This window comes from Oncorhynchus clarkii, unplaced genomic scaffold (assembly GCF_045791955.1).
Source record: "Oncorhynchus clarkii lewisi isolate Uvic-CL-2024 unplaced genomic scaffold, UVic_Ocla_1.0 unplaced_contig_5411_pilon_pilon, whole genome shotgun sequence".
In the NCBI taxonomy this organism is placed as follows: Eukaryota; Metazoa; Chordata; class Actinopteri; order Salmoniformes; family Salmonidae; genus Oncorhynchus; species Oncorhynchus clarkii.
In genome coordinates, this window is record NW_027261059.1 from 17,501 (window position 1) to 43,599 (window position 26,099).

General features: G+C 48.1%; 1 protein-coding gene across 1 annotated transcript in view; it reads right to left on the minus strand.

Annotated features, from left to right (window-relative positions):
• LOC139404169 (atrial natriuretic peptide-converting enzyme-like) overlaps positions 1-26,099 on the minus strand; it is a gene marked incomplete at its 3' end in the record, with an annotated part of 97,567 nt that overhangs the window by 17,181 nt on the left and 54,287 nt on the right. Inside the window, exons 7-8 of the mRNA XM_071147191.1 lie at positions 5,128-5,235; positions 3,176-3,286 (exon numbers count right to left, since the gene is read on the minus strand). Of these exons, the coding sequence (XP_071003292.1) occupies positions 3,176-3,286; positions 5,128-5,235 (219 nt within the window). The remainder of the gene's footprint in view (positions 1-3,175; positions 3,287-5,127; positions 5,236-26,099) is intronic.

Consider the following 26,099-nt stretch of genomic DNA (forward strand, 5'->3'; position numbering starts at 1 on the left):
GAGGGGAGAGAGAAGGGAAGAGAGAGGGAAGAGAGGGGAGAGAGAGAGAAAGGAGAGAGGGGAGGGAGCGAGAAAGTAGAGAGGGGAGAGAGAGAGAAAGGAGAGAGGGGAGAGAGGGGAGAGAGAGAGAAAGGAGAGAGGGGAGTGAGGGGAGAGGAGAGAAGGGAGAGAGGGGAGAGGAGAGAAGGGAGAGAGGGGAGAGAGAGAAAGGAGAGAGGAGAGAGGGGAAGAGAGGGGAGAGAGGGGAGAGAAGGGAAGAGAGGAGAGAGGAGAGAGGAGAGAGAGGGGAGAGAGGGGAGAGAGGGGAGAGAGAGAAAGGAGAGAGGAGAGAGGGGAGAGAGAGGAGGGGAGAGAGAGAGAGGAGAGAGGAGAGAGAGAGGGGAGAGAGGGGAGAGAGGGGAGAGAGGGGAGAGAGGGGAGAGAGAGGAGAGAAAGGCGAGAGGGGAGAGAGGAGAGAGAGAGAAAGGAGAGAGAGAGGGGAGAGAGAGGGGAGAGAGAGGGAGAGAGGAGGAGAGAGGAGGAGAGAGGAGAGAGAGGAGGAGAGAGGAGGAGAGAGGAGAGAGAGGAGGAGAGAGGAAAGAGAGGGGAGAGAGGAGAGAGAGGGGAGAGAGAGGGGAGAAGGGAGAGAGAGGGGAGAGGGGAGAGATGGGAGAGAGAGGAGAGAGAGAGAAAGGAGAGAGAGAGAAAGGAGAGAGAGAGAAAGGAGAGAGAGAGGGGAGAGAGAGGGAGAGAGGAGGAGAGAGGAGAGAGAGGAGAGAGGGGAAGAGAGGGGAGAGAGGGGAGAGATGGGAGAGAGAGGAGAGAGAGAGAAAGGAGAGAGAGAGAAAGGAGAGAGAGAGGGGAGAGAGAGGGGAGAGAGAGGGGAGAGAGGAGGAGAGAGGAGGAGAGAGGAGAGAGAGGAGGAGAGAGGAAAGAGAGGGGAGAGAGAGGAGAGAGAGGGGAGAGAGAGGGGAGAAGGGAGAGAGAGGGGAGAGGGGAGAGAGAGGGGAGAGAGAGGGGGAGAGAGGGGAGAGAGAGAGGAGAGAGAGAGGGGAGAGAGGAGAGAGAGAGGGGAGAGAGGGGGGGGGAGAGGGGTGAGAGAGCGAGAAAGTAGAGAGGGGAGAGGAGAGAGAGGAGAAGAGAGGAGAGAGAGGGGAGAGAGAGAAAGGAGAGAGGAGAGAGGGGAGAGAGGAGAGAGGAGAGGGGAGAGAGGAGAGGGGATAGAGGAGAGAGAGAGGAGAGAGAGAGAGAGAAAGGAGAGAGGAGAGAGGGGAGAGAGGAGGAGAGAGAAAAGAGAGAGGAGAGAGAGAGAAAGAGAGAGGAGAGAGGGGAGAGAGAAGGGAAGAGAGAGGGAAGAGAGGGGAGAGAGAGAGAAAGGAGAGAGGGGAGGGAGCGAGAAAGTAGAGAGGGGAGAGAGAGAGAAAGGAGAGAGGGGAGAGAGGGGAGAGAGAGAGAAAGGAGAGAGGGGAGAGAGGGGAGAGGAGAGAAGGGAGAGAGGGGAGAGGAGAGAAGGGAGAGAGGGGAGAGAGAGAAAGGAGAGAGGAGAGAGGGGAAGAGAGGGGAGAGAGGGGAGAGAAGGGAAGAGAGGAGAGAGGAGAGAGGAGAGAGAGGGGAGAGAGGGGAGAGAGGGGAGAGAGAGAAAGGAGAGAGGAGAGAGGGGAGAGAGAGGAGGGGAGAGAGAGAGAGGAGAGAGGAGAGAGAGAGGGGAGAGAGGGGAGAGAGGGGAGAGAGAGGAGAGAAAGGCGAGAGGGGAGAGAGGAGAGAGAGAGAAAGGAGAGAGAGAGGGGAGAGAGCGGGGGGGGAGAGGGAGAGAGGAGGAGAGAGGAGGAGAGAGGAGAGAGAGGAGGAGAGAGGAGGAGAGAGGAGAGAGAGGAGGAGAGAGGAAAGAGAGGGGAGAGAGGAGAGAGAGGGGAGAGAGAGGGGAGAAGGGAGAGAGAGGGGAGAGGGGAGAGATGGGAGAGAGAGGAGAGAGAGAGAAAGGAGAGAGAGAGAAAGGAGAGAGAGAGAAAGGAGAGAGAGAGGGGAGAGAGAGGGAGAGAGGAGGAGAGAGGAGAGAGAGGAGAGAGGGGAAGAGAGGGGAGAGAGGGGAGAGATGGGAGAGAGAGGAGAGAGAGAGAAAGGAGAGAGAGAGAAAGGAGAGAGAGAGGGGAGAGAGAGGGGAGAGAGAGGGGAGAGAGGAGGAGAGAGGAGGAGAGAGGAGAGAGAGGAGGAGAGAGGAAAGAGAGGGGAGAGAGAGGAGAGAGAGGGGAGAGAGAGGGGAGAAGGGAGAGAGAGGGGAGAGGGGAGAGAGAGGGGAGAGAGAGGGGGAGAGAGGGGAGAGAGAGAGGAGAGAGAGAGGGGAGAGAGGAGAGAGAGAGGGGAGAGAGGGGGGGGGAGAGGGGTGAGAGAGCGAGAAAGTAGAGAGGGGAGAGAGAGAAAGGAGAGAGGGGAGAGAGGGGAGAGGAGAGAAAGGAGAGAAGGGAGAGAGGGAGAGAGAGAAAGGAGAGAGGAGAGAGAGAAAGGAGAGAGGAGAGAGGGGAAGAGAGGAGAGAGAGGGGAGAGAGAGAAAGGAGAGAGGAGAGAGAGAGGGGAGAGAGGGGAGAGAGAGGAGAGAAATGAGAGAGGAGAGAGGGGAGAGAGAGGGGAGAGAGAGGGGAGAGAGGAGGAGAGAGAGAGGGGAGATAGGAGAGAGAGAGAAAAGAGAGAGGAGAGAGGGGAGAGAGAAGGGAAGAGAGGGGAGAGAGAGGGAAGAGAGGGGAGAGAGGGGAGAGAGAGAGGTGAGAGAGGGGAGAGAGAGGGGAGAGAGAGGGAGAGAGAGAGGGGAGAGAGGGGAGCGAGAGGGGAGAGAGGGGAGAGAGATGGGGGAGAGAGGGGAGAGAGGGGAGAGAGGGGGAGAGGGGGAGAGAGGGGAGAGAGAGGGGAGATGAGAGGGGAAACGAGAGAGAGAGGAGAGAGGTTAGGAAGAGACTGACCTACACTTCATCAGACCCTGTGACTTACAGGAGAGAATGACAATATCATTATAGCATGGAAGTTGTGGCTCAAAGTAGTTCAGTTTTTACAAGGTAATGTAATAAAATTATACAAACTATAGTATATAGCTGTGATAATCTGATGTGACTAACGATAACAACAAAGATAATGTCATTAAAGGAATTAAACGATACTGAAGTTGTTTAATGATATTGTGATAGTTGTGATAATGATGTTGACTTACAGCAGTTTAGTTCGTCGCTCTTGTCCAGACAGTCATGATCTCCATCACACACCCAGTCCCTGGTAACACATCTCCCATCCTCACAGCGGTGTTCCCTGACTGGGTCACACACTGACACAGAGAATAGAGTATTCTGGTCTCTACATGCATCTAAAGGGCTCTACCAGTGTCTACCAGTCCCTATCAATCTCTACCAGTTCAGTCTCTACCAGTCCCTACCAGTCACTAAAGGACTCTGCTAGTCTTTTCAGGACCTCTACAGGACCTCAACCAGTCTCTAATGGGCTCTACTAGTCTCAATTGGAGTACTGAGCTCTACTGGGCTCTACTATTCTTTACTGGGCTCTACTAGTCTCCACAAGACTCTACTGGGCTCTACGGGACTGTACCTGGCTCTACAAGACTACTGGGCTCTACGGGACTGCACCGGACTCTACAGGACTCTGCTGGACTGTACCTGGCTCTACTAGTCTCTACAGGACTCCATATGGATATACAGGACTCTACCGGGCTCTACTGGACTCTACTGGGCTCCACATGGCGCTACTGGGCTCCACGGGGTGCTCCCGGGCTCCACCGGACTCTAATAGTCTTCACAGGACTCGAATAGTCTTTACAGGACTTTACAGGACTCTACTAGTCTTAACAGGACTCTACTAGTCTTTACATGACTCTACTAGTCTCTGCAGCACTCTACTGGGCTCTACTAGTCTCTACATGACTAGTGTAGACTAGTCTCTAGAGTCCGGTAAAGACTAGTAGAGCCCAGTAGAGACTAGTAGAGCCCAATAGAGACTAGTAGAGCCCAGTAGAATCCTGTAAAAACAGGACTCTACAGGGCTATACAGAGTCTACAGGACTCTACTGGGCTATACAGAGTCTACAGGACTCTGCGGGACTTGGTTGAGAGAAATTGATGATAAAATTATTGTGGGAGCTGTCTTGTTAGACTTCAGTGTGGCTTTTGACATTATTGATCGTAGTCTGCTGCTGGAAAACGTATGTTTTATGACTTTACACCCCCTGCTATAATGTGGATGAACACAGAGGGTGTTCTTTAATGGAATCCTCTCAAATATAATCCAGGTAAAATCAGGAATTCCCCAGGGCAGCTGTTTAGGCCCCTTGCTTTCATTTGTTTTTACTAACGACATGCCACCTGCCGATCCTCCGCCCCGCCGGCCCTTCCCCCCTCTGGCCCTCCACCCCGCCGGCCCTTCCCCCCTCCGGCCCTCCCCCTGCCGGCCCTCCGCCCCGCCGGCCCTTCCCCCCTCTGGCCCGCCGGCCCTTGCCCCCTCCGGCCCTCCGCCCCGCCGGCCCTTCCCCCCTCCGGCCTTCCCCCCTCCGGCCCTTCCCCCCTCCGGCCTTCCCCCCTCCGGCCCTCCGCCCCGCCGGCCCTCCGCCCCGCCGGCCCTTCCCCCCTCCGGCCTTCCCCCCTCCGGCCCTCCGCCCCGCCGGCCCTTCCCCCCTCCGGCCCTCTGCCCCGCCGGCCCTTCCCCTCTCCGGCCCTCCGCCCCGCCGGCCCTTCCCCCCTCCGGCCCTCCGGCCCTCCGGCCCTCCTGCCCTCCGCCCCGCCGGCCCTCCCCCCCTCCGGCACTCCGCCCCTTTGGCCCTCCGCCCCGCCGGCCCTTCGGCCCTCCGCCCCGCCCCACCGGCCCTTCCCCCCTCCTGCCCTCCGCCCCTCTACTCTACTGGTTTATATAGTGTGTGAGTTATGTTATGTGCATTCATGTGTGTTTGTCCCTTAGTGTGTATTCTGTGTATGTGTGTATACTGTGTGTGTGTGTGTATTGTGTGAATTCTGTGTGTGTGTGTGTATTCTGTGTGTGTATGTGTGAATTCTGTGTGTGTGTGTGTATTCTGTGTGTGTATGTGTGTATTCTGTGTGTGTGTATTCTGTGTGTCTGTGTATTCTGTGTGTCTGTGTATATTCTGTGTATCTGTGTTCTCACCACAGCTGTGTTCGTCGCTGAGATCTCCACAGTCATCGTATCCATCACACACCATAGAAGGGGACACACAGCGTCCCGTCCCACACCTAAACTCCTCTTCTCCACACACTGGGAGGAGGTTGGGGGGGGGGGGGGGGACCACGGGGAAGGAGACCACGTTATGTTGGATTGACCAGTGATTGATTCAGCTGTTTCTCTCCCTTTTCCTGTGAAGCATCCAGAAATTATATGGGGGGAGGGACTGTTGTTGAATGATGCCCGGGGGGGAGGGAGTGTTGTTGAATGATGCCCTGGAGGGGGGGGGGGGGGGGGATTGTTGAATGATGCCCGGGGGGGAGGGAGTGTTGTTTGAAGTAACGTCTTCGCTGTTGTAATATCTCAAACGGATGTGGAAGTTTCATCGCTACGGATTCCAACTTTAAGGACAATAAAGCCTCTACAAACATGAGAACATTCTCTCTCCTCCCTTCCTGTCCTCTCCAGTCGTCCACAACATTCCAAGGATCCCTCCCTACACCCTCTCCAGTCATCCACAACATTCCAAGGATCCCTCCCTACACCCTCATTAGGTGGCTTTGACGACCAGTTGCCACACACACACAGAAAAACACACACACACACACACACACACCAAACATGTACACATCAGACACACACACACACACACACACACACAGAACACACAAAGGAGCATGAACGTGCACACCAAACATTTACAAGTAACATATGAAGTGGATATATATAATGTATAGGTTATTGTCAGTGGTGGCTGGTGGCTTTAAAACGGAAGATGGGCTAGAGAGGTTGCGGTGATCATATTACCGCCGCAGCGGCAAGAATGACTGCAGTAAAATCCCATGTGACCGTTGAATCATGGGAGTCTCCTCTTACGTACTCTGGACATGTTAGTACTACCCAACTCGCTAAAGACCTCACTAAAGATCTCTTGTCCCTCCATCAGGTTCTAATGGCCTGGTACTCAGGGCTCTATTGTCCCTCCATCAGGTCCTAATGGGCTGGTACCCATACACCTTCTACAGTACTACACCTGCTACAGTACTACACCTGCTACAGTACTACCTACACCTTCTACAGTACTACACCTGCTACAGTACTACACCTGCTACAGTACTATCTACACCTTCTACAGTACTACACCTGCTACAGTACTACACCTTCTACAGTACTACACCTGCTACAGTACTACACCTGCTACAGTACTACAGTACCACACCTGCTACAGTACTATAGTACTACAGTACCACACCTGCTACAGTACCACACATGCTACAGTACTACAATACTACACCTGCTACAGTACTACAGTACTACACCTTCTACAGTACTACAGTACTACATCTGCTACAGTACTACAGTACTACACCTGCTACAGTACTACACCTTCTACAGTACTACACTTGCTACAGTACTACAGTACTACACCTGCTACAGTACTACACCTGCTACAGTACTATAGTACTACAGTACCACACCTGCTACAGTACTACACCTGCTACAGTACCACACCTGCTACAGTACTACACCTGCTACAGTACCACACCTTATACAGTACTACAGTACTACACCTGCTACAGTACTATATAACTACAGTACCACACCTGCTACAGTACTACAGCTGCTACAGTACCACATCTGCTACAGTACTACAGTACTACACCTGCTACAGTACTACAGTACTACACCTGCTACAGTACTACACCTGCTACAGTACTACAGTACTACACCTGCTACAATACTACACCTGCTACAGTACCACACCTGCTACAGTACGACAGTACTACACCTGCTACAGTACTACAGTACTACACCTGCTACAGTACTACACCTGCTACAGTACTACAGTACTACACCTGCTACACCTGCTACAGTACTACACCTGCTACAGTACCACACCTGCTACAATACTACACATTCTACAGTACTAGTCCTGCTACAGTACTACACCTGCTACAGTACTACACCTGCTACAGTACTACAGTACTACACCTGCTACAGTACTACACCTTCTAAAGTACTACACCTGCTACAGGACTACAGTACTACACCTGCTACAGTACTACAGTACTACACCTGCTACAGTACTACAGTACTACACCTGCTACAGTACTACACCTGCTACAGTACTACAGTACTACACCTGCTACAGTACTACACCTGCTACAGTACTACAGTACTACACCTGCTACAGTACTACAGTCCTACACCTGCTACAGTACTACAGTACTACACCTGCTACAGTACTACACCTGCTACAGTACTACAGTACTACACATGCTACAGTACTACACCTGCTACAGTACTACACCTGCTACAGTACTACAGTATTACACATGCTACAGTACTACACCTGCTACAGTACTACACCTGTTACAGTACTACACCTGCTACAGTACTACACCTGCTACAGTACTACAGTCCTACACCTGCTACAGTACTACAGTACTACACCTGCTACAGTACTACACCTTCTACAGTACTACACCTGCTACAGTACTACAGTACTACACCAGCTACAGTACTACACCTGCTACAATACTACACCTGCTACAGTACTACACCTGCAACAGTACTACACCTGCTACAGTACTACAGTACTACACCTGCTACAGTACACTTGTGAAAAAAATGCCTCCAGCTTTCCATCACTACTATAAATGATACTATAAATGAAAACATCTTGTTTACAATCTTTATTGTAACAAATCATTTGTGTCTACCGTTCCAATTGTTTTTAGAGTTTGGGATTTTCAAACGTGTTATGTGAGAATATCTAATAATAATAATAATCTCTTGGTAAATCAGGACGTGTTATGGAAGGAAAATGAGCAAGAGAAGGTGGTCATATTTTCCTGTTCTGGAATAATACCTGGTGTCCAGATCAGTGTTGTTTCTCTTAGAATTAAACCTCCGTACAACAACAGTTCTAGTAAGTAATAATCTACAGTCCAGTCACAGCTTGTTCTGATCAAGTAGAAACAAAAAAATACAAATTTTTCCAATTTATTTAGATGAACGGAGCAAAGTACAGAGAGATCCTTGATGAAAACCTCAGACTGGGGTGAAGATTCACCTTCCAACAGGACAACAACCACAAGCACACAGCCAAGACAACGCAGGAGTGGCTTCGGTAGAAGTCTCTGAATGTCCTTGAGCCCGGATGTCACGTTCGTTATACGGAGGAGACCAAGGCGCAGCGTGATTCGAATACATACTTAATTTATTAAAGACGAAACACTTAACCAAACTACAAAAACAACAAAACTGAACGTGAAGCTATATAACACTAGTGCAGACACAGGCAACATCACATAGACATAGATAATAACCCACCAAATACCCAACGAAGATGGCTGCCTAAATATGGTTCCCAATCAGAGACAACGATACACACCTGCCTCTAATTGAGAACCAATCTAGGCAACCATAGACATATATAAACACCTAGATGGTCAACAACCCCAAAAACCTACAAAACCCCTAGACAGTCCAAAAAACACATACATCACCCATGTCACACCCTGACCTAGCCAAAACAATAAAGAAAACAAAGAATACTCAGGTCAGGGCGTGACACCGGACTTGAACCCGATCGGAAATCTCTGGTGAGACCTGAAAATAGCTGTGCAGCAACGCTCCCCATCCAACCTGACAGAGCTTGAGAGGATCTGCAGAGAAGAATGGGAGAAACTCCCCAAATACAGGTGTGCCAAGCTTGTAGCGTCATACCCAAGAAGACTTGAGGCTGTAATCGCTGCCAAAGGTGCTTCAACAAAGTACTGAGTAAAGGGTCTGAATACTGATGTAAATGTGATATTTCAGTTATTATTTTTTTTATTCATTTGCAAAAATGTTGTGTATAACCCATGGTTTCCATGACGACATTCCATTCATTCTACACAGCCATTAGTAAGAGAACAGAGAGGCTGAGATTAGTTGTAGTGTGGAGCAGGGTCCCTGGAGTAAAGTTCCCACTAGGTACAGATCTAGGATCAACTTCTCCTCCCACTGACCTGAAACAACAGTGTGGAGGGGATGCTAAACTGGCTAAACTGACGGTCGGTCGGTCGTTCGGAGGGAAGGACGGAGAGAGAGAGAGACACACACACACAGAGACACACACACAAACACAGAGAGAGAGAGACACACACACAAACACAGAGAGAGAGAGACACACACAAACACAGAGAGAGAGAGAGAGAGACACACACACACACAGAGAGACAGAGAGACAGACAGACAGACAGACAGACAGACAGACAGACAGACAGACAGACAGACAGACAGACAGAGAGAGAGACAGAGAGAGAGACAGAGAGAGAGACAGAGAGAGAGACAGAGAGAGAGACAGAGAGAGAGAGAGAGAGAGAGAGAGAGATACAACCATCTTTTACAACCACATAAAAACAAGTGACTCCAAAACATTCCATCACAAAGCTCTACAAAGTCAAGAGATGAAACAAGAGAAGAGTCCCCTCAGCCAGCTGGTTCCGAGGCTCAGTTCACAAACCCAAACCAACCCTATAGAGCCTCAGGACAGCACTCAGCCAGCTGGTTCTGAGGCTCAGTTCACCAACTCAAACCAACCCTATAGAGCCTCAGGACAGGACTCAGCCAGCTGGTTCTGAGGCTCAGTTCACCAACCCAAACCAACCCTATAGAGCCTCAGGACAGCACTCAGCCAGCTGGTTCTGAGGCTCAGTTCACCAACCCAAACCAACCCTATAGAGCCTCAGGACAGCACTCAGCCAGCTGGTTCTGAGGCTCAGTTCACCAAACCAACCCCATAGAGCCTCAGGACAGGACTCAGCCAGCTGGTTGAGGCTCAGTTCACTAACCCAAACCAAGCCCATAGAGCCTCAGGACAGGACCCAGCCAGCTGGTTCTGAGGCTCAGTTCACCAACCCAAACCAACCCCATAGAGCCTCAGGACAGCACTCAGCCAGCTGGTTCTGAGGCTCAGTTCACTAACCCAAACCAACCCTATAGAGCCTCAGGACAGCACTCAGCCAGCTGGTTCTGAGGCTTAGTTCACCAACCCAAACCAACCCCATAGAGCCTCAGGACAGCACTCAGCCAGCTGGTTCTGAGGCTCAGTTCACCAACCCAAACCAACCCCATAGAGCCTCAGGACAGCACTCAGCCAGCTGGTTCTGAGGCTCAGTTCACCAACCCAAACCAACCCCATAGAGCCTCAGGACAGCACTCAGCCAGCTGGTTCTGAGGCTCAGTTCACCAACCCAAACCAACCCCATAGAGCCTCAGGACAGCACTCAGCCAGCTGGTTCTGAGGCTCAGTTCACCAACCCAAACCAACCCCATAGAGCCTCAGGACAGCACTCAGCCAGCTGGTTCTGAGGCTCAGTTCACCAACCCAAACCAACCCCATAGAGCCTCAGGACAGGACTCAGCCAGCTGGTTCTGAGGCTCAGTTCACCAACCCAAACCAACCCCATAGAGCCTCAGGACAGGACTCAGCCAGCTGGTTCTGAGGCTCAGTTCACCAACCCAAACCAACCCCATAGAGCCTCAGGACAGGACTCAGCCAGCTGGTTCTGAGGCTCAGTTCACCAACCCAAACCAACCCCATAGAGCCTCAGGACAGGACTCAGCCAACTGGTTCTGAGGCTCAGTTCACCAACCCAAACCAACCCTATAGAGCCTCAGGACAGGACAGCCAGCTGGTTCTGAGGCTCAGTTCACCAACCCAAACCAACCCCATAGAGCCTCAGGACAGCACTCATCCAGCTGGTTCTGAGGCTCAGTTCACCAACCCAAACCAACCCTATAGAGCCTCAGGACAGCACTCAGAAAATCTGACCAAACCAAATCATCACAAAACAAAAATAAAAATATTCAATGCTATTTGTCTCTAAACAGACATTACATGGTGGCAGACTATCTGACCACTGTGACTGATAGAAAACTGAGGAAAACATTGACTAGGTACAGACTCAGAGAGGACAGTCTGGCTATAGAGACCGGTCATCACAGGACAAACCTGGCTGCCCAGAGAGCACAGTCTGGCTATAGAGACCGGTCGTCACAGACAAACCTGGCTGCCCAGAGAGGACAGGCTGTGCTCACTCTGCTCCAGGGGAGAGGTAGAGACAGAGCTGCATTTCCTACTACACTGTGACAAAAGAGAGAGAGAGAGAGAGAGAGAGAGAAAGAGAGAGCACGAGAAAGAGAGAGACAGAGAGAGACAGAGAGAGAGAGTGAGAGAGAGAGAGACAAAGAGAGAGAGACAGAGAGAGACACGGAGAGAGAGAGCACGAGAGAGAGAGAAACAGAGAGAGAAACAGAGAGAGAGAGCACGAGAGAGAGAGACAGAGACAGTGAGAGAGAGAGAGAGAACCAATCAAAGGAATCATATTTACAATACTGGAAAAACGAAACAAAATCCCAAAGCCGACTAAATTGCTATCTGACCCTAAACAGAGAATATGAATTGGCTGATTATCTCTACTCTGTCAGAGATACGAAGCAGAGACAGATCCTTACCAAGTACAGGCTGAGTGACCACCGATTGGCAATATAAACCGGCAGACATAAAAAGACATGGCTACCCAAAGAGGAGCGTGTATGTGGTCACTGCATGACAGGGGAGGTAGAGACAGAGATGCACTTTCTCCTTTACTGTGATAAATATTCCTCACAAAGAGATTCCCTATTCACAGAAATTACTACATATATTCCAAATTTTTACAAATTGAACCCAGAGGGAAAACTAAGAATACTCATGGGCGAAGGAGCAATGGCTCCTCTTGCAGCCAAATATGTATTTTCCTGCCATAGCCTGAGGGACACTGAATAATAACATCTGCATAGTAAACAGTAACTTACTTATTATTACTATTATTGTGATTACTATAATTATTAATGTTTACTGTAGACTGTTACCATTTTATTGTTATTACTATAATTATTAATGTTTACTGTAGACTGTTACCATTTTATTGTTATTATTGTTGTATTTAATTTTGTATTATTATTTACTACCATTTTATATTATTATTTGCTATCATTTATAATTTTGTTACAATGTATATTGTATACATTGTTGCTTTGGCAATATTGACACAATGTTTTTCATGCCAATAAAGCAGCTTGAATTTGAATTTGAGAGAGAGAGAGACACAGAGAGAGAGAGAGAGAGAGAGAGAGAGAGAGAAACAGAGAGAGAGAAACAGAGCGAGAGAAACAGAGCGAGAGAAACAGAGAGAGAAACAGAGAGAAACAGAGAGAGAGAGAAACAGAGAGAGAGAGAAACAGAGAGAGAGAGAGAGACAGAGAGAGAGAGAAAAAGAGAGAGAGAGAAACAGAGAGAGAGAGAGAGACACAGAGAGAGAGAGAGAGAGAAACAGAGAGAGAAACAGAGAGAGAGACACAGAGAGAGAGAGAAAAAGAGAGAGAGAGAAACAGACAGAGAGAGAGAGAAACAGAGAGAGAGAGAGAGAAACAGAGAGAGAGAGAAACAGAGAGAGAAAGAGAGAGAAACAGAGAGAGAGAAACAGAGAGAGAGAAACAGAGCGAGAGAAACAGAGAGAGAGACACAGAGAGAGAGACACAGAGAGAGAGAGAGAGAGAGAGAGAGAGAGAAACATAGAGAGAAACAGAGAGAGAGAAACAGAGACAGAGAGAGAGAAACAGAGAGAGAGAAACAGAGAGAGAGAAACAGAAAAAGAGAAACAGAGACACATAGAGAGAGACAGCAGGGTGTGTGTATTCTGTGTTTGTGTTTCAGACCCTCATGTTTGACTTCTCACACATTCATCAAGGGTGGTATTTACTGTGTGTGTGTGTGCGAGTAATGTGTGTGTGTGTGTGTGTGTGTGTGTGTGTTTGTATGCCGTGTGTGTGTGCGTGATCTGATTGTGTGTGTGTGTTTGTATGCAGTATGTGTGCGGCTGGCAGGGTAACAGAGACAGTGTCGGAACGTGGACCGGCATTTGACATTTAAGGCCCTGAAAACAAGAAAACACTCTCCCTGAATGTGGACCAATCAACAACCTCAGAGCAGTAGCCAAGACAACAGGACACCTACTAACTATCTATCTATCTATCTAAACGCTAGTAAAAACCAAATGCATGCTTTTCAACCGTTCGCTGCCTGCACCCGCACGCCCGACTAGCATCACCACCCTGGATGTTTCCGACCTAGAATATGTGGACATCTATATCTACACCTAGGTGTCTGGCTAGACTGTAAACTCTCCTTCCAGACTCATATCAAACATCTCCAATCTAAAATCAAATCTAGAATCGGCTTTCTATTCCGCAACAAAGCCTCCTTCACTCACGCCGCCAAGCTTACCCTAGTAAAACTGACTATCCTACCGATCCTCGACTTCGGCGATGTCATCTACAAAATTGCTTCCAACACTCTACTCAGCAAACTGGATGCAGTTTATCACAGTGCCATCCGTTTTGTCACTAAAGCACCTTATACCACCCACCACTGCGACTTGTATGCTCTAGTCGGCTGGCCCTCGCTACATATTCGTCGCCAGACCCACTGGCTCCAGGTCATCTACAAGTCCATGCTAGGTAAAGCTCCGCCTTATCTCAGTTCACTGGTTACGATGGCAACACCCATCCGTAGCACGCGCTCCAGCAGGTGTATCTCACTGATCATCCCTAAAGCCAACACCTCCTTTGGCCGCCTTTCGTTCCAGTTCTCTGCTGCCTGTGACTGGAACGAATTGCAAAAAAATCGCTGAAGTTGGAGACTTTTATCTCCCTCACCAACTTCAAACATCTGCTATCTGAGCAGCTAACCGATCGCTGCAGCTGTACATAGTCTATTGGTAAATAGCCCACCCATTTTCACCTACCTCATCCCCATACTGTTTTTATTTATTTATTTTAAAATAAAATCTATCTATCTACCTACCTACCTACCTACCAACAATAGGAGAGATCAGGGTGTGCTCTACTATCTACCAACAACAGGAGAGACCAGGGTGTGTTCTACTATCTACCAACAACAGGAGAGACCAGGGTGTGTTCTACTATCTATCTACCAACAACAGGAGAGACCAGGGTGTGTTCTTCTATCTACCAACAATAGGAGAGACCAGGGTGTATTCTACTATCTAACAACAATAGGAGAGACCAGGGTGTGTTCTACTATCTAACAACAATAGGAGAGACCAGGGTGTGTTCTTCTATCTACCAACAATAGGAGAGACCAGGGTGTATTCTACTATCTACCAACAATAGGAGAGACCAGGGTGTGTTCTACTATCTACCAACAACAGGAGAGACCAGGGTGTATTCTACTATCTAACAACAATAGGAGAGACCAGGGTGTGTTCTACTATCTATCTACCAACAACAGGAGAGACCAGGGTGTGTTCTACTATCTACCAACAATAGGAGAGACCAGGGTGTGTTCTACTATCTACCAACAACAGGAGAGACCAGGGTGTGTTCTATCTATCTATCTACCAAAATTAAGAGAGACCAGGGTGTGTTCTACTATCTACCAACAACAGGAGAGACCAGGGTGTGTTCTACTATCTAACAACAACAGGAGAGACCAGGGTGTGTTCTACAATCTACAGGAGAGACCAGGGTGTGTTCTACTATCTACAGGAGAGACCAGGGTGTGTTCTGCTATCTACCAACAACAGGAGAGACCAGGGTGTGTTCTACTATCTAACAACAACAGGAGAGACCAGGGTGTGTTCTACTATCTACCAACAACAGGAGAGACCAGGGTGTGTTCTACTATCTACCAACAACAGGAGAGACCAGGGTGTGTTCTACTATCTACCAACAGGAGAGACCAGTGTGTGTTCTACTATCTATCAACAATAGAAGAGACCACTGTGTGTTTTAATATCTACTAACAACAGGAGAGACCAGGGTGTGTTCTACTATCTATCTACCAACAACAGGAGAGACCAGGGTGTGTTCTACTATCTATCTACCACCAACAGGAGAGACCAGGGTGTGTTCTACTATCTACCAACAACAGGAGAGACCAGGGTGTGTTCTACTATCTACCAACAACAGGAGAGACCAGGGTGTGTTCTACTATTTACCAACAACAGGAGAGACCAGGGTCTGTTCTGCTATCTACCAACAATAGGAGAGACCAGGGTGTGTTCTACTATCTACCAACAATAGGAGAGACCAGGGTGTGTTCTATTATCTACCAACAACAGGAGAGACCAGGGTGTGTTCTGCTATCTACCAACAATAGGAGAGACCAGGGTGTGTTCTACTATCTATCTACCAACAACAGGAGAGACCAGGGTGTGTTCTGCTATCTACCAAAAATAGGAGAGACCAGGGTGTGTTCTGCTATCTACCAACAATAGGAGAGACCAGGGTGTGTTCTACTATCTATCTACCAACAACAGGAGATACCAGGGTGTGTTCTACTATCTACCAACAACAGGAGAGACCAGGGTGTGTTCTACAATCTACCAACGACAGGAGAGACCAGGGTGTGTTCTACTATCACCCACCAACAGGAGAGACCAGGGTGTGTTCTACTATCTACCACCAACAGGAGAGACCAGGGTGTGTTCTACTATCTACCACAACAGGAGAGACCAGGGTCTGTTCCACTATCTACCAACAACAGGAGAGACCAGGGTGTGTTCTGCTATCTACCAACTATAGGAGAGACCAGGGAGTGTTCTACTATCTACCAACAACAGGAGAGACCAGGGTGTGTTCTACTATCTACCAACAACAGGAGAGACCAGGGTGTGTTCTACTATTTACCAACAACAGGAGAGACCAGGGTCTGTTCTGCTATCTACCAACAATAGGAGAGACCAGGGTGTGTTCTACTATCTACCAACAATAGGAGAGACCAGGGTGTGTTCTATTATCTACCAACAACAGGAGAGACCAGGGTGTGTTCTGCTATCTACCAACAATAGGAGAGACCAGGGTGTGTTCTACTATCTATCTACCAACAACAGGAGAGACCAGGGTGTGTTCTGCTATCTACCAAAAATAGGAGAGACCAGGGTGTGTTCTGCTATCTACCAACAATAGGAGAGACCAGGGTGTGTTCTACTATCTATCTACCAACAACAGGAGAGACCAGGGTGTGTTCTACTATCTACCAACAACAGGAGAGACCAGGGTGTGTTCTACAATCTACCAACGACAGGAGAGACCAGGGTGTGTTCTACTATCACCCACCAACAGGAGAGACCAGGGTGTGTTCTACTATCTACCACCAACAGGAGAGACCAGGGTGTGTTCTACTATCTACCACAACAGGAGAGACCAGGGTCTGTTCCACTATCTACCAACAACAGGAGAGACCAGGGTGTGTTCTGCTATCTACCAACTATAGGAGAGACCAGGGAGTGTTCTACTATCTACCAACAACAGGAGAGACCAGGGTGTGTTCTACTATCTACCAACAACAGGAGAGACCAGGGTGTGTTCTACTATCTACAGGAGAGACCAGGGTGTGTTCTACTATCTACAGGAGAGACCAGGGTGTGTACAGCTATCTACCAACAACAGGAGAGTCCAGGGTGTGTTCTACTATCTACCAACAACAGGAGAGACCAGGGTGTGTTCTACAATCTACCAACAATAGGAGAGACAAGGGTGTGTTCTACTATCTACCAACAACAGGAGAGACCAGGGTGTGTTCTGCTATCTACCAACAACAGGAGAGACCAGGGTGTGTTCTACTATCTACCAACAACAGGAGAGACCAGGGTGTGTTCTACTATCTATCTACCAACAACAGGAGAGACCAGGGTGTGTTCTTCTATCTACCAACAATAGGAGAGACCAGGGTGTATTCTACTATCTAACAACAATAGGAGAGACCAGGGTGTGTTCTACTATCTAACAACAATAGGAGAGACCAGGGTGTGTTCTTCTATCTACCAACAATAGGAGAGACCAGGGTGTGTTCTACTATCTACCAACAATAGGAGAGACCAGGGTGTGTTCTACTATCTACCAACAACAGGAGAGACCAGGGTGTATTCTACTATCTAACAACAATAGGAGAGACCAGGGTGTGTTCTACTATCTATCTACCAACAACAGGAGAGACCAGGGTGTGTTCTTCTATCTACCAACAATAGGAGAGACCAGGGTGTGTTCTACTATCTACCAACAATAGGAGAGACCATGGTGTGTTCTGCTATCTACCAACAATAGGAGAGACCAGGGTGTGTTCTACTATCTACCAACAATAGGAGAGACCAGGGTGTGTTCTGCTATCTACCAACAATAGGAGAGACCAGGGTGTGTTCTACTCTCTACCAACAATAGGAGAGACCAGGGTGTGTTCTACTATCTACCAACAACAGGAGAGACCAGGGTGTGTTCTATCTATCTATCTATCTACCAAAATTAAGAGAGACCAGGGTGTGTTCTACTATCTACCAACAACAGGAGAGACCAGGGTGTGTTCTACTATCTACCAACAACAGGAGAGACCAGGGTGTGTTCTACAATCTACAGGAGAGACCAGGGTGTGTTCTACTATCTACAGGAGAGACCAGGGTGTGTTCTGCTATCTACCAACAACAGGAGAGACCAGGGTGTGTTCTACTATCTAACAACAACAGGAGAGACCAGGGTGTGTTCTACTATCTACCAACAACAGGAGAGACCAGGGTGTGTTCTACTATCTACCAACAACAGGAGAGACCAGGGTGTGTTCTACTATCTACCAACAATAGGAGAGACCAGGGTGTGTTCTACTATCTACCAACAACAGGAGAGACCAGGGTGTGTTCTACTATCTACCAACAACAGGAGAGACCAGGGTGTGTTCTACTATCTATCTACCAACAACAGGAGAGACCAGGGTGTGTTCTTCTATCTACCAACAATAGGAGAGACCAGGGTGTATTCTACTATCTAACAACAATAGGAGAGACCAGGGTGTGTTCTACTATCTAACAACAATAGGAGAGACCAGGGTGTGTTCTTCTATCTACCAACAATAGGAGAGACCAGGGTGTATTCAACTATCTACCAACAATAGGAGAGACCAGGGTGTGTTCTACTATCTACCAACAATAGGAGAGACCAGGGTGTGTTCTACTATCTACCAACAACAGGAGAGACCAGGGTGTATTCTACTATCTAACAACAATAGGAGAGACCAGGGTGTGTTCTACTATCTATCTACCAACAACAGGAGAGACCAGGGTGTGTTCTTCTATCTACCAACAATAGGAGAGACCATGGTGTGTTCTGCTATCTACCAACAATAGGAGAGACCAGGGTGTGTTCTACTATCTACCAACAATAGGAGAGACCAGGCTGTGTTCTGCTATCTACCAACAATAGGAGAGACCAGGGTGTGTTCTACTATCTACCAACAATAGGAGAGACCAGGGTGTGTTCTACTATCTACCAACAACAGGAGAGACCAGGGTGTGTTCTATCTATCTATCTACCAAAATTAAGAGAGACCAGGGTGTGTTCTACTATCTACCAACAACAGGAGAGACCAGGGTGTGTTCTACTATCTACCAACAACAGGAGAGACCAGGGTGTGTTCTACAATCTACAGGAGAGACCAGGGTGTGTTCTACTATCTACAGGAGAGACCAGGGTGTGTTCTGCTATCTACCAACAACAGGAGAGACCAGGGTGTGTTCTACTATCTAACAACAACAGGAGAGACCAGGGTGTGTTCTACTATCTACCAACAACAGGAGAGACCAGGGTGTGTTCTACTATCTACCAACAACAGGAGAGACCAGGGTGTGTTCTACTATCTACCAACAACAGGAGAGACCAGGGTGTGTTCTACTATCTACCAACAGGAGAGACCAGTGTGTGTTCTACTATCTATCAACAATAGGAGAGACCACTGTGTGTTTTAATATCTACTAACAACAGGAGAGACCAGGGTGTGTTCTACTATCTATCTACCAACAACAGGAGAGACCAGGGTGTGTTCTGCTATCTACCAACAACAGGAGAGACCAGGGTGTGTTCTACTATCTAACAACAACAGGAGAGACCAGGGTGTGTTCTACTATCTACCAACAACAGGAGAGACCAGGGTGTGTTCTACTATCTACCAACAACAGGAGAGACCAGGGTGTGTTCTACTATCTACCAACATGAGAGACCAGTGTGTGTTCTACCATCTATCAACAATAGGAGAGACCACTGTGTGTTTTAATATCTACTAACAACAGGAGAGACCAGGGTGTGTTCTACTATCTATCTACCAACAACAGGAGAGACCAGGGTGTGTTCTACTATCTATCTACCACCAACAGGAGAGACCAGGGTGTGTTCTACTATCTACCAACAACAGGAGAGACCAGGGTGTGTTCTACTATCTACCAACAACAGGAGAGACCAGGGTGTGTTCTACTATTTACCAACAACAGGAGAGACCAGGGTCTGTTCTGCTATCTACCAACAATAGGAGAGACCAGGGTGTGTTCTACTATCTACCAACAATAGGAGAGACCAGGGTGTGTTCTATTATCTACCAACAACAGGAGAGACCAGGGTGTGTTCTGCTATCTACCAACAATAGGAGAGACCAGGGTGTGTTCTACTATCTAACAACAATAGGAGAGACCAGGGTGTGTTCTATTATCTACCAACAACAGGAGAGACCAGGGTGTGTTCTACTATCTATCTACCAACAACAGGAGAGACCAGGGTGTGTTCTACTATCTACCAACAACAGGAGAGACCAGGGTGTGTTCTACAATCTACAAACGACAGGAGAGACCAGGGTGTGTTCTACTATCACCCACCAACAGGAGAGACCAGGGTGTGTTCTACTATCTACCACCAACAGGAGAGACCAGGGTGTGTTCTACTATCTACCACAACAGGAGAGACCAGGGTCTGTTCCACTATCTACCAACAACAGGAGAGACCAGGGTGTGTTCTGCTATCTACCAACTATAGGAGAGACCAGGGAGTGTTCTACTATCTACCAACAACAGGAGAGACCAGGGTGTGTTCTACTATCTACCAACAACAGGAGAGACCAGGGTGTGTTCTACTATCTACCAACAACAGGAGAGACCAGGGTGTGTTCTACTATCTACAGGAGAGACCAGGGTGTGTACTGCTATCTACCAACAACAGGAGAGTCCAGGGTGTGTTCTACTATCTACCAACAACAGGAGAGACCAGGGTGTGTTCTACAATCTACCAACAATAGGAGAGACCAGGGTGTGTTCTACTATCTACCAACAACAGGAGAGACCAGGGTGTGTTCTACTATCTATCTACCAACAACAGGAGAGACCAGGGTGTGTTCTGCTATCTACCAACAATAGGAGAGACCAGGATGTGTTCTGCTATCTACCAACAATGGGAGAGACCAGGGTGTGTTCTACTATCTATCTACCAACAACAGGAGAGACCAGGGTGTGTTCTACTATCTACCAACAATAGGAGAGACCAGGGTGTATTCTACTATCTACCAACAACAGGAGAGACCAGGGTGTGTTCTACTATCTACAACAACAGGAGAGACCAGGGTGTGTTCTACTATCTACCAACAACAGGAGAGACCAGGGTGTGTTCTACTATCTACAACAACAGGAGAGACCAGGTTGTGTTCTACTATCTACCAACAACAGGAGAGACCAGGGTGTGTTCTACTATCTACCAACAACAGAAGAGACCAGGGTGTGTTCTACAATCTACCAACAACAGGAGAGACCAGGGTGTGTTCTACTATCTACCAACAACAGGAGAGACCAGGGTGTGTTCTACAATCTACCAACAACAGGAGAGACCAGGGTGTGTTCTACTATCACCCACCAACAGGAGAGACCAGGGTGTGTTCTACTATCTACCACCAACAGTTGAGACCAGGGTGTGTTCTACTATCTACAACAACAGGAGAGACCAGGGTGTGTTCTACTATCACCCACCAACAGGAGAGACCAGGGTGTGTTCTACTATCTACCACCAACAGTTGAGACCAGGGTGTGTTCTACTATCTACCACAACAGGAGAGACGAGGGTCTGTACAACTATCTACCAACAACAGGAGAGACCAGGGTGTGTTCTGCTATCAACCAACTATAGGAGAGACCAGGGAGTGTTCTACTATCTACAAACAACAGGAGAGACCAGGGTGTGTTCTACTATCTACAGGAGAGACCAGGGTGTGTTCTACTATCTACAGGAGAGACCAGGGTGTGTTCTGCTATCTACCAACAACAGGAGAGACCAGGGTGTGTTCTACTATCTAACAACAACAGGAGAGACCAGGGTGTGTTCTACTATCTACCAACAACAGGAGAGACCAGGGTGTGTTCTACTATCTACCAACAATAGGAGAGACCAGGTTGTGTTCTACTATCTACCAACAGGAGAGACCAGTGTGTGTTCTACTATCTATCAACAATAGGAGAGACCACTGTGTGTTTTACTATCTACTAACAACAGGAGAGACCAGGGTGTGTTCTACTATCTACCTACCACCAACAGGAGAGACCAGGGTGTGTTCTACTATCTACCAACAACAGGAGAGACCAGGGTGTGTTCTTCTATCTACCAACAATAGGAGAGACCAGGGAGTGTTCTACTATCTACCAACAATAGGAGAGACCAGGGTGTGTTCTACGATCTACCAACAACAGGAGAGACCAGGGTGTGTTCTGCTATCTACCAACAATAGGAGAGACCAGGGTGTGTTCTACTATCTATCTACCAACAACAGGAGAGACCAGGGTGTGTTCTACTATCTACCAACAATAGGAGAGACCAGGGTATGTTCTACTATCTACCAACAACAGGAGAGACCAGGGTGTGTTCTATCTATCTATCTACCAACATTAAGAGAGACCACTGTGTGTTCTACTATCTACCAACAACAGGAGAGACCAGGGTGTGTTCTACTATCTACAGGAGAGACCAGGGTGTGTTCTACTATCTACAGGAGAGACCAGGGTGTGTTCTGCTATCTAACAACAACAGGAGAGACCAGGGTGTGTTCTACTATCTACAAACAACAGGAGAGACCAGGGTGTGTTCTACTATCTACCAACAATAGGAGAGACCAGGGTGTGTTCTACTATCTACCAACAGGAGAGACCAGTGTGTGTTCTACTATCTATCAACAATAGGAGAGACCACTGTGTGCTTTACTATCCACTAACAACAGGAGAGACCAGGGTGTGTTCTACTATCTATCTACCAACAACAGGTGAGACCAGGGTGTGTTCTACTATCAATCTACCACCAACAGGAGAGACCAGGGTGTGTTCTACTATCTACCAACAACAGGAGAGACCAGGGTGTGTTCTACTATCTACCACCAACAGGAGAGACCAGGGTGTGTTCTACTATCTACCAACAACAGGAGAGACCAGGGTGTGTTCTACTAAATAACAACAATAGGAGATACCAGGGTGTGTTCTACTATCTACCAACAACAGGAGAGACCAGGGTGTGTTCTACTATGTACCAACAACAGGAGAGACCAGGGTGTGTTCTTCTATCTACCAACAATAGGAGAGACCAGGGAGTGTTCTACTATCTATCTACCAACAACAGGAGAGACCAGGGTGTGTTCTACCATCTACCAACAATAGGAGAGACCAGGGTATGTTCTACTATCTACCAACAACAGGAGAGACCAGGGTGTGTTCTATCTATCTATCCACCAAAATTAAGAGAGACCAGGGTATGTTCTACTATCTACCAACAACAGGAGAGACCAGGGTGTGTTCTACTATCTACCAACAACAGGAGAGACCAGGGTGTGTTCTACTATCTACAGGAGAGACCAGGGTGTGTTCTACTATCTACAGGAGAGACCAGGGTGTGTTCTGCTATCTACCAACAACAGGAGAGACCAGGGTGTGTTCTACTATCTACCAACAACAGGAGAGACCAGGGTGTGTTCTACTATCTACCAACAATAGGAGAGACCAGGGTGTGTTCTACTATCTACCAACAGGAGAGACCAGTGTGTGTTCTACTATCTATCAACAATAGGAGAGACCACTGTGTGTTTTACTATCCACTAACAACAGGAGAGACCAGGGTGTGTTCTACTATCTATCTACCAACAACAGGAGAGACCAGGGTGTGTTCTACTATCTATCTACCACCAACAGGAGAGACCAGGGTGTGTTCTACTATCTACCAACAACAGGAGAGACTAGGGTGTGTTCTACTATCTACCAACAACAGGAGAGACCAGGGTGTGTTCTACTATTTACCAACAACAGGAGAGACCAGGGTGTGTTCTGCTATCTACCAACAATAGGAGAGACCAGGGTGTGTTCTACTATCTACCAACAATAGGAGAGACCAGGGTGTGTTCTACTATTTACCAACAACAGGAGAGACCAGGGTGTGTTCTGCTATCTACCAACAATAGGAGAGACCAGGGTGTGTTCTACTATCTACCAACAATAGGAGAGACCAGGGTGTGTTCTACTATCTACCAACAACAGAAGAGACCAGGGTGTGTTCTGCTATCTACCAACAATAGGAGAGACCAGGGTGTGTTCTACTATCTATCTACCAACAACAGGAGAGACCAGGGTGTGTTCTGCTATCTACCAACAATAGGAGAGACCAGGGTTTGTTCTGCTATCTACCAACAATAGGAGAGACCAGGGTGTGTTCTACTATCTATCTACCAACAACAGGAGAGACCAGGGTGTGTTCTACTATCTACCAACAACAGGAGAGACCAGGGTGTGTTCTACAATCTACCAACAACAGGAGAGACCAGGGTGTGTTCTACTATCACCCACCAACAGGAGAGACCAGGGTGTGTTCTACTATCTACCACCAACAGGAGAGACCAGGGTGTGTTCTACTATCTACCACAACAGGAGAGACCAGGGTCTGTTCCACTATCTACCAACAACAGGAGAGACCAGGGTGTGTTCTGCTATCTACCAACTATAGGAGAGACCAGGGAGTGTTCTACTATCTACCAACAACAGGAGAGACCAGGGTGTGTTCTACTATCTACCAACAACAGGAGAGACCAGGGTGTGCTCTACTATCTACCAACAACAGGAGAGACCAGGGTGTGTTCTACTATCTACAGGAGAGACCAGGGTGTGTTCTGCTATCTACCAACAACAGGAGAGACCAAGGTGTGTTCTACTATCTACCAACAACAGGAGAGACCAGGGTGTGTTCTACAATCTACCAACAATAGGAGAGACCAGGGTGTGTTCTACTATCTACCAACAACAGGAGAGACCAGGGTGTGTTCTACTATCTATCTACCAACAACAGGAGAGGCCAGGGTGTGTTCTGCTATCTACCAACAATAGGAGAGACCAGGGTGTGTTCTGCAATCTACCAACAATAGGAGAGACCAGGGTGTGTTCTACTATCTATCTACCAACAACAGGAGATACCAGGGTGTGTTCTACTATCTACCAACAATAGGAGAGACCAGGGTGTGTTCTACTATCTACCAACAACAGGAGAGACCAGGGTGTGTTCTACTATCTACAACAACAGGAGAGACCAGGGTGTGTTCTACTATCTACCAACAACAGGAGAGACCAGAGTGTGTTCTCCTATCTACAACAACAGGAGAGACCAGGGTGTGTTCTACTATCTACCAACAACAGGAGAGACCAGGGTGTGTTCTACTATCTACCAACAACAGGAGAGACCAGGGTGTGTTCTACAATCTACCAACAACAGGAGAGACCAGGGTGTGTTCTACTATCTACCAACAACAGGAGAGACCAGGGTGTGTTCTACAATCTACCTACAACAGGAGAGACCAGGGTGTGTTCTACTATCTACCACAACAGGAGACCAGGGTCTGTTCAACTATCTACAACAACAGGAGAGACCAGGGTGTGTTCTGCTATCTACCAACTATAGGAGAGACCAGGGAGTGTTCTACTATCTACCAACAACAGGAGAGACCAGGGTGTGTTCTACTATCTACCAACAACAGGAGAGACCAGGGTGCGTTCTACTATCTACCAACAACAGGAGAGACCAGGGTGTGTTCTACTTTCTACAGGAGAGACCAGGGTGTGTTCTACTATCTACAGGAGAGACCAGGGTGTGTTCTTCTATCTACCAACAACAGGAGAGACCAGGGTGTGTTCTGCTATCTACCAACAATAGGAGAGACCAGGGTGTGTTCTGCTATCTACCAACTATAGGAGAGACCAGGGAGTGTTCTACTATCTACCAACAACAGGAGAGACCAGGGTGTGTTCTACTATCCACCAACAACAGGAGAGACCAGGGTGTGTTCTACTATCTCCCAACAACAGGAGAGACCAGGGTGTGTTCTACTATCTACAGGAGAGACCAGGGTGTGTTCTACTATCTACTTGAGAGACCAGGGTGTGTTCTGCTATCTACCAACAACAGGAGAGACCAGGGTGTGTTCTACTATCCACCAACAACAGGAGAGACCAGGGTGTGTTCTACTATCTCCCAACAACAGGAGAGACCAGGGTGTGTTCTACTATCTACAGGAGAGACCAGGGTGTGTTCTACTATCTACTTGAGAGACCAGGGTGTGTTCTGCTATCTACCAACAACAGGAGAGACCAGGGTGTTTTCTACTATCTAACAACAACAGGAGAGACCAGGGTGTGTTCTACTATCTACCAACAACAGGAGAGACCAGGGTGTGTTCTACTATCTACCAACAATAGGAGAGACCAGGGTTTGTTCTACTATCTACCAACAGGAGAGACCAGTGTGTGTTCTACTATCTATCAACAATAGGAGAGACCACTGTGTGTTTTACTATCTACTAACAACAGGAGAGACCAGGGTGTGTTCTACTATCTATCTACCAACAACAGGAGCGACCAGGGTGTGTTCTACTATCTATCTACCACCAACAGGAGAGACCAGGGTGTGTTCTACTATCTACCAACAACAGGAGAGACCAGGGTGTGTTCTACTATCTATCTACCAACAACAGGAGAGACCAGGGTGTGTTCTGCTATCTACCAACAATAGGAGAGACCAGGGTTTGTTCTGCT